Source organism: Neovison vison, chromosome 1 (genome assembly GCF_020171115.1).
Source record: "Neovison vison isolate M4711 chromosome 1, ASM_NN_V1, whole genome shotgun sequence".
Classification (NCBI taxonomy): Eukaryota; Metazoa; Chordata; class Mammalia; order Carnivora; family Mustelidae; genus Neogale; species Neogale vison.
The window spans coordinates 101180814-101194694 of NC_058091.1; the positions used below are offsets into that span (position 1 = coordinate 101180814).

General features: G+C 36.0%; 1 protein-coding gene across 1 annotated transcript in view; it reads left to right on the forward strand.

The window, feature by feature from the left end:
• GFRAL (GDNF family receptor alpha like) overlaps positions 1-13881 on the forward strand; it is a 54586-nt gene that overhangs the window by 9992 nt on the left and 30713 nt on the right. The window contains 3 exon segments of the mRNA XM_044242372.1: positions 7321-7377; positions 8201-8531; positions 11353-11603. Coding sequence (XP_044098307.1) covers positions 7321-7377; positions 8201-8531; positions 11353-11603 — 639 coding nt within the window.

The window sequence follows — 13881 nt, forward strand, 5'->3', positions numbered from 1 at the left end:
AAGGGATTAGACTTCAAGCTGTTATTGCAAGGAGCTCTTAATGCATTTTAAACAGAGGAATGCAGAATCAGCTTTTCAAAGGGTATCACTGGCAGGAGTGCAAAAGACAGAAGGAAGGCGAGGGAAAGATGCAGGCCAGGGATGTCAATTAAAAGGCCATCAAAATCATTTGGGAAAGAGGTGATGCATGCCTAAACTAACACATTGGTGCTGAGTACTATGAGGAGAAAGCCAAAGTAAGTTATGTTTATGAATTATAATTGATAGGCATTGGAGACAGTTGGATATGAGGAGTATGAAATGTATGAAGTATGTTCTACAAGTTGCTGGCTTGGGACAGGATACCGTGATACACTGAGATAGGGAAGAAGCAATAAAGTACAGGATTGGGGACAGAGATGATGAGTAATATTTTGGAGACATTGCATCTGTAGAGTGCTTTGGAACATTCCTGTTAGGAATGTTAACATTTTGTTTTAAGTTTTACATGATACAAATAATTTCAAAAAAGAATTGAAGGAATGTGTGTCATCTAGTTTTCATATGGAAACATGGATCTTGCCCTGAAGAGAGTAATCTAAAATAGACACACACAAAAAAAGATAAAATTAAATAGATATACAGGTTTTGGAGTTATAGGTATATAGGAAGCAGATAACCATAAGAAGGAAGATAGGGTTGGTCTATAAAGGCTATAAAGTGACAATATAAAGATTTTGATAATGGCATTCATGATCTAGTTGAAGAGAAAAAAGATTTCAAAGACATGGAAAGAAACTACAGAAAGAGTTTTTGAAGTCAATGAAAGGGATGGAGAGAAAATAGTCAACAGTTACAAATGCTGAGACGGCATAAAAAATGATAGAGCCCAAAATGAGATTAGTTAGCTAATTAATAGGTCTTTACTAGTTTTTGACTGAAGTAGGCTGAAATGAAAACATATTGAAATACTAAAATATTTATTGACTTTTGTTTCACAATGACAAGACAACTTAATTTTTCTCTCTAGCCACTTTTAATCACACCAGGTTTAAAAATATATAGTTACCAGGCAACAGGTACATACAAAGTTAAATCAGTTAAACTGAAATCAGTCCCCCCCCATTCCCCCTACACACACAATAGACACTTACTAAAGACAACTATGTGGCAATATTGATAAGCCAGGAATATAAAAACATTGTAGAAGAGAACACTGACATAGCCTCACAAATACACTTCATGATGGACAAGACCTAGTTGTTATGGATACAGGAAGCATTAGCTGATTGCTTTTCATTGAGCCTAGAGTGAGAAATGAAACGATTAAAATATTATTAATCATCCTATCTTAACTATGGTACCCTCCTAGACTCTTTGATCATCAGTCCAGCAAGCCATGATCTACTCTCTTTCTCTCTCTCTCTCCCTCTCTCTGTCTCTCCCCCATGCCCCTGTTGGTCCCCTTCCCACTCTTCTTCCTTCTCTCCCCACTTCAGACTCTCAAAACATTCCCCAACATATATAGGCATGTATTTTTCTATTCTTCATGGATATCTTTTAAACTTCTTGAGAAAATCAGCTTTAGCATTGCTTTCTTGTTTTCTTAATATGATAAAGTACCCAGTGTAGTACCTGATACCTGATACTTAGTAAATGACCAATGAATATCGTGTAAGTACTTTAAATTCGTTAAACATATTTTTGAGACCCTAAATCATGTGTCTGTCTGTATTTATTATTTAGTTAATATGTGCAGACATTTTATAAATGCTGAAGGATAGATATAAAGCTGAATAAAACATGGGACACCTAGGTGGCTCAGTTGGTTAAGCTTATGACTCTTGATTTCAGCTCAGGCCATGCTTTCAGGACTGTGAGATGAGTTCTGCACATTGGGCTGTGCATTCACAGCTCTCCTTCCTTGAAATGCTCTCCTTCCCCTTCTGCCCCTCCCTACCTGCTACCTCTCACTCTCTCTGTCTCAAATAAATAAAATCTTAAAAAAAAAAAAAAAAAAGAAGTGACTAAAACAGTCCCAGCTCTTGATAGCTGAAAACATAGTAGAGGAAAATTGACATTTAGCTATATTATTTCATTTAACCCAGCTAATTAAATATATAAATAGAAAGATATTTAGATAGACAGTTTGATAGAACAAATAGACAGGTTTATAGATTATTTCAAAATATATAATTACCAATGTGTAATAGAACTAATTATATGAGGACAGCATTAAATCAGATGTATCTTATGGATGTAAGCATGCTAGCCAAAAGGAATAGAAGAGATGGCCTCTATTCTAGTAAAGGAGCCTGATTTATATAATTATAACAATGCGTCTTGAGTTTTTATTTGAGAAATGTGCAAAATGCTATAGTAGTGTATGTTTTCAAACATACGCAGCATTACAGAGGCTAGACTTAGACTAGTGCTTGTAAGGATCCCCTAGCAGTTATTAAGTAAACATATTCATATCATGAAATTGATTATGTTATCCTTGTCTTGTATAAGGGTATCTTGTAGAAACTAAGGTAAAAGAAAACTAATTTAACAAAACAAAGTTAAACTTTTTTTTTTTTTTTAAGATCATATACTCGAGAGGGGGGGAAAAATGACTTTTGGAAGAATGGTAGGGTCAAGGAATTTTTTATTGTGGATATCTTTTTTGAAGTACCTCAGAAGATAAGATGTTTTAGAAGTAGACAGTATACATTATAAAGCCTATGCTAAGCTGACTTGGAATCTCATGTTGAAGTTGTTTTTCTCATCTCATCTTTTCTTTTTTTCATAGTATTATGGGTTTGTTGGAACTATCTAGTAGAACATGTGTTCTCAATGAGGAATAAAACCTCCAGGGGATGAAAATTGGTGCATGGGGTTGGGCAAAAAATCTTTTACTCTTTATTATATTTAAATCAGAGATATGCATCCAGTTCCCAAACAGATATACAGTATATCTGTGGAATTAAAATTTTACAAGGAGGTTGGTGACTTAGAAAAACAAAGGTCTAAAAATGCTTGTTAAGAGGAAAATGATAATTTTTTAAAAAGGTGGAGAAACAGTTTGAGTACATTTCTAGTAGAAAAGAGAAATCCATAAAAATTTATACAAGGGAAATAATCTATTATTTTATAAGTATCTTAAGTTACACACGATTTATACCAGTCATCATCAAAATGTAATGAAACTTTGGACAAAAGTAAATGATAAGAACCAAATGTCATCCAAAGCAATTGAGCATTACCATTATGTGATTATATAAACTATCAATAATCAGTGTTTTAATTTTTAGAAATTCGGGATCATTTGTTGTAGCCCTCTTGAAATTTTTCTAATGGTTTTTGAAAGACAATAGATAAGCTTAGGGGCACATGGGTGGCTCAGTCATTTGAGTGCCAGACTCTTGATTTCGGCTCAAGTCATGATCTGAGGGTCCTAGAATTGAGCCTCAGGTAGGACACTGTGCTTAGCGGGGAGTCTGCTTGAGAATTCTCTCTCTCCCTTTTCCTCTGCCCCTCCCTTCACTCACTCTGTCTCCATCTCTGTCTCTAAAATAAATAATATGCCTTAAAAACAAGTTTATATACTTTATGTAAAACATTAAAATATCACAAGTAAATGAACTTATTTAATTTTTTGTCAATTTTTAAAATTTTAATTAAAGAAGAATCAGCTCTGTCTTTACATTTGGCTGGACAGTCAAATACCACACAATGGCTGCCTCAGAAAGACACATCAGTATTGGTTGGAAAAGAGAGTGACTGTGTCATAGCAGCACATATTTGCCAAGAATCAGAACATTGCTCTCTGTTGTATGAAAATTTTAAGAAAACCTGCGGGAGGGAATCAGAACAATGCAAGACCCTAGATGGAGGCTACCTGTGTGCTGCATTAAGAGAAAGCCTGAAAGAAACGATATTGTGGAATTGTCATTGCAACGACCCTTCAAAAGCAGAGTGCACTGAAATTTGGAAAAGTTTGTTTGAAGACATTTGTATACAGGATGCTCAGATGAATCAAGTTTCAGCTTTCAGTGACAACTATGAAGATGGATTCAAACAGGACTTTTTTTCAGGTTGGTATTCTAAAGAAGAACTTAGGAACATATATTAATTAAAGAATGTTTAACTTCTGATCCCTGCTTTGTCATTTCTGCCTGTTTCGCTTAGAAAATTAAAAATAAAAAATGAATGCCATGACTTTGTCCAAAATGGATTATTAAGAGGCAAGGGAAATGCTAAAAGGTTTTAGCATAATGTTAATTGTATTCACTCATTCATTCATTTGAAAAATACTTATGAGACATTTAAATGTGCTAGGTATTATACAGCACGATTAAAACAAAACAAAACACAATAACAAAACAAATACCTGGCTTCATTCAAGAAGCTTGTTGTTTGTTAGGAGATTTCAAAAATTAAAGAAATAAATAAATTGCGGTTACATGCTCTTATTTATTTATTTAATAGATCTTTCTTTTGAGTCCCTACCATGTCTTAGCCCATATGCTCAGACCTGGAGGAAAAGCAAACGAAACAAACAACTTGTTGCTCTCTAGGAGTTTACACTCTACATTGAGGAGCATCTTGCATCATTTTCCCAGGCAACAGACTCTGAGACAGAGGTTTGCACACAAAAGATGTGTTTGAGCTGAGGGTTTAGCAACAGAAGCTAGAAGGAACTAAAGAAAACAGGATTAGGTGGAGGGAGAAGCTGAAATACAGAGTAGCTGCCTCAACCAATATAGTTTATTCCACAGGAAGTTTGGGCATGGAAAGAACATTGACAAAAGGGACCTGATCCTTGCACCACTCCTCTGGGCTAGTCCTTCTGGATGAGCTGTCCCCTGGGAAAGTCTGTCACCTTGTCTGTGGCAACTTTCTTCAAATGATGGCAATGCCTAGAAAGGAACTGGTGTGTGTCATCACCCAACCAAACTTTCTGCAGTCGAGGAAATGAAAGCCTGGGGGGTGTCTTAGTACTGGGCCACAGAATCCAGTATGGGAACAAAGAGAAAATTAGAAGGATTAATGACATAAGATGTTTTTTTTTTTAAAAAGATATTATTTATTTATTTGAGAGAGAGAGAGCATGAGAAAGGATCAGAGGAAGAAGCAGACTCCCTGCTGAGCAGAAAGCCTGATGCAGGTCTCCATCCCAGGACTCCAGGATCATGACCTGAGCTGAAGGCAATCGCTTAACCAGCTGAGCCACCCAGGCATGCATAAGAGGGATATTTTAAACAACATGAATGCTAAGGAGAAAACTGAAGCAGAGAGGGAAAAAGAGGTCTGAGTGGGTGATTTGTAATTTTAAGAGGGTAGCCAGGAAGTTGCACTCTTAAGTTGCTGTTTGAGCAAAGACTAAAAGAAGTAAGGGAATGAACCTTGTGGATATTTGGGAAAAGAGCAGTTAAGGCAGGAGAAATGGAGAGTTAAAGGCCTTCAACTAGACCTGTGTCTGGAGGTTTGAGGAAGAGCTAAGGGGAGACACATCGGTAGAAGAAAGAATATGGGAGAGGGGTGTGGGAGGTAAGATCAGAAATAAAACAAGGACAAGATCAGGTAGGACTTTCTAGGTCATTGGCTCTTTCCCTCAGGGATACAGAAAATTTCTGAAGAGTTTTCATTAAGAGATTGTCATGATCTGGTTCCTATTTTTAAAAGAATAATCCTAATTTTTTTTTAATTGATCATTGACTAGAAGGCAAGCAAAGGCTCAAGTAGGAAGACCAGTTAGGAAGCATTTATAATGACAGAGAAAAATTGATAGATGATGGACCACTCTGAGAAGCTGTCAGTTCTGGATATAGTTTGCTAGTAGCAAACCATGTGAGGATGGAAGGGAAAAAAAAAAAAAAGGAAATGGAGGCTGAGTTCAAGGTTTTTGTCCTGAGTTACTAGAAGGATACAGCTGCCATTATTTTCATTAACTACTACAAGAACAACCATAGGAGGAAGAAGCTTCAGTAAGGGACAGAGAAGTCAGAGGTCAGTTTGGGACATGTTAAGTCAAAAATGATATAAAATACCCAAGTAAATATATCAAATTTAGCAGCCCCACATATGGAATTATTGTCTAAATTCTGTGTATGACACAACAAAATGGGATCTGTAGAATAGGTGTAAGTCTAAGGAGGGTGGTTATTCACTTATAGATGATAAATAAGCCCATGGCCTAGATGAGGTCAACAGAGAAATGCATGCTATCTTGGGCCAATATGGTAGCAAATTGAGAAAATAACAGATTCTGGACCCAACTGGGGGTAAGAAAGAATTTTCTTGTGCTTATACCTTCTTTTTATGGGCAGCAGATGGGCAGGCAGGAAGGCTGTGCAGGCAGCTCAAGGAAGGACAAATTGAATCATGAAATCATAACAGAAGTCACTATCCTAATAGTCAATGGCAACAATTCAATTTTATTTTAAAATGCAAATCTGATCATACTATTTCCCTATCACTTTATGCACTTTATGCACATGTCTATTCACACTCCTTATATTTTATTTGGATTTTTTTTTTTTTATTAGATCTCTGTATTCTGTGTCAGTCTGTGGATGCTCCAGGACAGGGAGACTGTGTCTTCAGTCTGACACCAGGTACATAGTAGGAACTCAGCCAATGCTTCTTGAATGAAAGATCTGGAAGTAGCTGACCAGAGAGTTCCCTTCCATCAACAATTCTCTAGTTCTGTGATTATAATTCCTAGAAATTCTAAGAGACTAAGATAATCAGAGGTGCAAATCATCCTTAAATTGTATTTCAATTTAATTAAGACTCTACTAGGAAGAATTTTTTTTTTTAAAATTCAGACAATATTGCTTCTGTAATTTCTCCCCAGATTCTTTGTTTACTTCAATACACATGGTCTGATTGTCAGCATTTGTTTAAATCTTCAAGTAACTAAATCCTCAGAGCAGGGCTGTTTAACTCACTTGATATTTGTAGGTGTGTGGGGGGTGTTTTTCTTTAACTAATTTTGTGTATCAAGGGCTAAATAAGTGTTACATGAGCTCAAATGGATTATTTCCTGATTATTCATTTAAAAATTAACCCACAGGGGCGCCTGGGTGGCTCAGTGGGTTAAAGCCTCTGCCTTCGGCTCGGGTCGTGATCCCAGTATCCTGGGATAGAGCCTTGCATCAGGCTCCCTGCTCAGCGGGGAGCCTGCTTCCTCCTCTCTCTCTGCCTGCCTCTCTGCCTACTTGTGATCTCTGCCTGTCAAATAAATAAATAAAATCTTTTAAAAAATAAAACAAAATAAAAATATAACCCACATTCTTCTATTAAATTTAAAAATTGTTCACTAGTGAATTAGTCTCTTTATTTTCTTTCTAGGTAACATGGAAGAGGATAATCAATCCAAGTGGAATCTAACTACTCTTCCCTATCAGGGTAATATTTATACATTATATTTTTTATCTACACTGTAAATACTAGACAGTATAATTTAAAACATAGTTACTAGCTTTCTTAAAGATATGCCAATATGAAATGAATTCTGCGGTTTTTTACTAGTCTAATATTGCAACAAAATTACTGTATTTCTTCCATTCATGTATCTAAGTAACTGTTTCACCTATTCATCCTCTGTTTACAATTATGCTGAGGAATACATTATAATTAAAACCAAAGACTAGATCTTGGTTAAGTTTCACAGGTATTTTGATCACATAAGTTAATTGTTTGAGGCTGTTTTTGTGTATATATGTTTGAGGGGGAGGTTGTGGAGGCACTCACATGTAGTTGTGTTTTCCAGAATATGAACATCTTTATGTGCTAGAATAAATACGTAACTCTGTGGAGCCTTTAGTCAAGATTTTTGCCCAAAATAAAAGGTGCAACAGAACAAAAATCATTTTGATTTGAGCCCATGAACCACCATAAGCTATAGACCTCAAATGCAATTTCTGAGGATTTATTGTGTTTGAGAAACTTGGACTCAAGATTTTTTTTTTCCACTCAGTTTTAGCCCTACACACTCCCCATGGTTTCTAGATCACAACATGTACCCAGTATAAATGAAAGATGATTCAAATAGTCCACTGCTAATTTATACTAACTCTTGGGGGAGGGCTGCGGAGAAAGTAATGTTGGCCCCAAGTAGCACATTGGTACATCATTGCGTTTTGCTCATAGACTTCTCAGTGTTTTGCAGATTCTGTATGTACAGATTTGTGTTTACTTTTCCATGACCCGGACATATCCTTGCTTTCAGGAATCAAAGGAATCCAGTCCTGTTTGGAAGTGGCAGAGGCGTGTGTAGGGGATATGGTCTGTAACACACAGTTGGCCCCTTACCTTAAAGCTTGCTCAGCAAATGGAAATCTGTGTGATGTGAAACACTGCCAAGCAGCCATACGGTTCTTCTATCAGAATATGCCTTTTAACATTGCCCAGATGTTGGCTTTTTGTGACTGTGCTCAATCTGATATCCCTTGTCAGCAGTCCAAAGAAGCTCTTCACAGCAAGCCATGTGCAGTGAACATAGTTCCACCCCCTACTTGCCTCGATGTAATTCACAGCTGCCGAAATGATGAATTATGCAGGTGAGTAAAAACACGCATACCTTACTTTCTTATTTCGGCACCTTATTTGTTACAGTCCAGTCCTAACACTTGATCTCATTACATTAGCTGGAGTTCCCACCCTCATCCAACATGATGTAAACAAAGCCAGACGACTTGTATTTTTCAATCTGAGGTACATGTGTAGTGTCCTTTTTGAAATTCATGTTTTTGGAATAAGTAAATTCAGTGTGTCAGGATCTGGTAGCCATGAAATAGTATTATTAAAATTATACACCCAAGTGAGACTAATGAATTAGTAAATAGACCTGCCTGGCATGTCAGTTTAATTTGGTCTTTAGTATGATGACTCAAGGTCGTTAAATGCCATAGAGTTTTGACATGGCACCTCTTCAAACCTCAAAATGAATCTTTCTCTCTTAGGCTAGAGATCCGGGAGGAGAAGATAGCTTGACTCCAGTTTGGACATCCCCAGCACATATGTATGCTATGATGTCAGAAATGTACCCATTCTCCTCTTCCCAACCTCACACCCTTGATTTTCAAGGGGAGTAATGACAGTCATTTATTTGTTTATTTAAATAATTATCAAGCACCTACTACTATTCAGGCATCAGTGCACACAAGGGCAAAATGCTTGTCCTGGTGGGGGGGTACTTATCTTCTAGTAGGGGGAGAAGGATAATAAGTAAGTCAAAAGGTATAGTCTAAGGTAATGAGTGTTGTAGAGATTAACAGGCAAAGGGAGAGGACAGAATGAGTGCCTCTGTGAATGGGCAGAAAGAGCTGCAGTGCCAACAGTGAGTTCCCAGTAGGGAGCATTTTACCAGATTCGAAGATATGGGAAAGTGAGCCTCTCTCAGTAAGCATCTGAAAAAAGAGATACCAAACAGATCAACTAATGTTAAGGAAAAAATACAGCATGTTCAAAAAGCAATGAACCTGGGGGAGAGCAGTAGGAGATGCAGTTAGACGTTAAACTGGAATGGTGGGGCAGGCAGGCTTAGATCACATAGGGCTTAGGGGGACACTAAGGACTTGGATTTTGCTCCCAGGGAAAGGGAGGGATTCTGGAGGATGTTGAGCAGAAGTAAGAATGAACTGGTTGACTTTTTAAAACTTCTACTCTTGCTGGTAGTTGAGACTAGATGGAACCTTTGCAGGTAATTACTCTTGGGAGCCATAAATCTAATTCAACACTGACTTTTTCTTTCCCTCACTACAGTCTTCATTAACACATTTCCTTGTATATTCAAGATGAATTTATCTTTTGTGTGGTAAGAAATTCACAGTGAAGTGGGCCTCTTTGGACAAATAAGAAAATGCAGCAAAGAATGAGAGTACTGAATAAATCTGATGAATCAAAATGATTTGTAACATTGATGTTACCAGGTCAAGGAGCTTTATTTAAACAACCAACGTTAAATTATATAATTTAATATATGGATTCATCTTTTGCTTCTCTTCAAAAAAAATCTTCATATCAGTTTTCCCAGTGTCTTGAATCCGGGACTATTTAATTTCATTTAAATAAATAAAACTCCATAAATAGCAAAATCACTTAAAGATCAAAATAAACATTTAATGTGGAAGAGTAGTTTAGTGTGTGATAGCTCAGCAAGAAGGGTCACATTGTCACATTTGCATTTTTTTCTGAATTTCACAGCTAATTTTCTGAATGAAATAACTTCTAAGAGTAGATAAGTCACACGACTTAACTATAGCAAAACACATATTTAAAAATGAGTAAATGACTCCTAGGTACAAACTACTCTCTATCAACTCATAAAGGATAAACCATACTGTCAACACTTGGATTTACATAATATTTTCCATAAAACCTTTAACTGCATTAAATTGTTCTTCTGGCTCAAAACTTTTGTAGGAATTTCTTAAATATAAAATTTAATAGGCACTGATTATTTTTCCCATTACATTAAAAAACTGATTCCTTTAAAGTTACTTAAAATATGAAATTATTAAAAATAATATTTCTGGATAAGAGGAGTAGCACCATGTGGACAAGTAAGCTCATGATAAATGCCTATATACTCAGAGGATTTTCATGCTTGTTTGACAGTGATCTGTTCAAGAAAGGGTAAGAAGTAATTTTAGGTGGTAAATATTAAGTAGTCAGATTAACACCCTTGGTTGCACTGAGAATATCTTCTTTCTGTGAAAGTTTTAAAAATGAAATTATTGTACATTATCCAGACTTTTCATTCAAATCCAGTATAGCACAAATCAAATACATAGTCAGAAAAGTTATGAATTGATATCATTCTAATGGATTATCTCAGTCATTAAATAAACTCCTAATTCTTGCTTTAAATTAGCTCTTACTGCCGGAGAAGCTCAAAGTTTTTATAAATTCTCATTAGTCTGCTCAGAAATATTGAGAAAAAGGTATAGTCCCTTCCATCCTGTGTGAGAACTGGCTGGAAAGGTCAAGAGACTTATATGAAATCACTTGGTGTGAGACAGGGGCCAAATGCTAGCCACAAAAGTACATTCTGTTAAAAAATCCTGCTAATAATTCCACCAAGTAGTTTATACTGCAAAGCATCACCCATTGAATTAAAATTAGTAGTGAAGGATGATTCATCCAGGGAATCCTAAACTTAGCCTCTGTCTTTCATCACGAAAGGAAAATAATTCACAAGGTTTCTCTTCTTTGACAGTCTCTGTTAGGATGCCTGTATGTACTAACTCTGTGTTCAGCTATGTACTGGGGTTTAGAAGGTCTTTTGTTTGAGGCCAGTCTTTCATTAGCTGAGGCAACATCATGTGCTATTGCAAGATAATATTATTCAGAGGAATTGCATTTCTTGATTGTTTCTAGGAGGCGCTATAGAACATTTCAATCAAAATGTTGGCAGCATGTGACTAGAAAGTGCCATGAAGATGAGCTCTGCATCAGTACCTTAAGCCAGCAGGACCTCATTTGCTCAGGAAGTGATGACTGCAAAGCAGCTTATATTGGTACCTTTGGGACAGTCCTTCAAGTACAGTGCACCTGTAGGACCATTACACAAAGTGAAGAATCTCTGTGTAAGATTTTCCAACACATGCTTCATAGAAGATCATGTTTCGGTAAGTTTTATATATTCAGTAAATCATACTTTTTTTTTTTTTTTTTTTTTTGGTCTATGCAGCACAAAGTAATAATCCAGCATAGAAAATTTAACAAAGACAACCTTATGTTTGCTATTCCATTTTATCTTTTTAAAAGTTTTTTTAAAGGATTTTATTTATTTGAGAGAGAGAGAGATCGCAAGCCAGTGGGGGGGGGCACAGGTTGAGGAGGCAGAGGGAGAAGCAGACTCCCTGCTGAGCAGGAAGCCCAATGTGAGGGTCAAGCCTAGGACCATGGGATCATGACCTGAGCTGAAGACAAATGCCCAACCGCTGACTAAGCCACACTGGTGCACCTGCTATTCCATTTTAAAATGTATTTTCTGATTATGTTTTGTGTATTTGTCATTTTAGTCATTTATATGTAAGTGGTATATGTGTTTTAATGTATATGGTTGGCCACTCCTAGGTATTATTTATTGATTTCAATATCAATAGCATGAAGGATTTAACCTACAAGATTACTCAGTATGTCAGTTATCTACCATGAACAACAACCCCAAAATGTAGAAGCTTAAAATAACCACTTATTGGCTCATAATTCTGGACAATGGGCTTAGCTTAGTTGTGTGGTTCTTCTGATGGTCTTGCTGGGGGCCACTCAAGTAGCTACTGTCATCAAGGGATTCAGCTGAGGCTGGATGGTCCAAGATGATATCCAGCAAGCACTACTGACTGGGATGCATGATTCTCCTCATGTGTCCTCTTTAGCAGTTGACTCTGGACTCTTACACAGGTGACATCAGCATTCCCAGCAGGTAAGCCCTGATCTGCATGTTGCAATTATCTGCATCTGTCACATTTGCTAATGTCTTATTGGACAGAGAAAGTCCCATAACCAAATCTAGAATCACTATGAGAGGAAACTATACAAGGATATATATTTTTATTATATTATATTATATATTATATTATATTTTATTATAATAGAGTCTTTGGGTGATCATTAATTTAATCATCTAATACAGCTGTCCCAATCTCTGTAAAACATTGACTCTTGGATTTAGTTTTTCTGCTCTTGGTCTTTAACATGTCTGCTCATCTACCTGTAATGAGAGGCTGGAAACATATTCTTTAAAGGTAATATTTACTCAATATTATGAATTAAAAAACTGAGATTTAGGAATTTTACTAATTTGCCCAGAGCCTCAGAATAAGCAAGTGGTTGACAAAAATATGTGTAGGCATCTTATAGAAAAAAAAAATCTAAGGATGTGATCACATATTAATTCAAGACATCTCTATCATCCATCTTCAAGGGTTTGTCCTTACAGCTATCCATGTCTTAAAATATCCCCAGGCCCACTGGCTCTTCATTGTAACCATGGAACCTGCAAATACTATTCCCAGGAGAAAATCATAGATGTTTACTGTTTTATTGCAAACCAGATCTTTATATTTACACAAATTTGATAGATGTTATTATGAATATATCTATACCATGCCCATTTAATTATATATAGATACACACATTTTAAATGTTTTCTTTTTTCTTAGATACTAACGAGATACACATTAACTAATGTGATCAAAATTGTGATTTGTTGTGTATTAGATAATAGATACACAACTCAGAGTGTATGGTTTTAATTCCAACAGAGGTCTCTGTGGAATTTTTACAATTTCTATAATTAGCACCATTTCAAATCAAATTTCATATTCAACTGAAATCATGATACAGAGTGGAAAATTGTAACATTACTTGTGTTGAGCCATATTCCATAAATAATGGAATATTAGATGGATAATTCTGTTAGAACTAAAGGTACTTATAAGGAATGGTTAATAGCATTATAGAAGGAAATACCAAATAAAATAATTTAAACCAGCAGAAATAAATACAGTTATATTACCATGGTAATTTATAAGTGGGTTTTTCCATATTAAATGATATCCAGGAAAAAAAAAAATAGGAAGAGCCTATATGTCAGCAGTAAATCAGTTCCTAAAAATGCCAGTTCTGACAACCTAATTCCAGTTCCGAGTCTGATTTTCTCCCATGTGTTTTTAATCATTGTTATACTTTATGTGCATTGTGTTTAGCTGCTGTAACCTGTATACAGCCAAAAACATTTGTAGAAAAACAAGAGAAATGGACACTTAAAAAGCCATAAACATCGAAGTACTATGTAATGTTTTGGACAAATGAAAATTCAAAACTCTTTCACTTTCTTTACTCACTTAGACTAAACTTTGTGAGATTTTCTTTTCAAACATCACTTACTAAAAGTAGGAG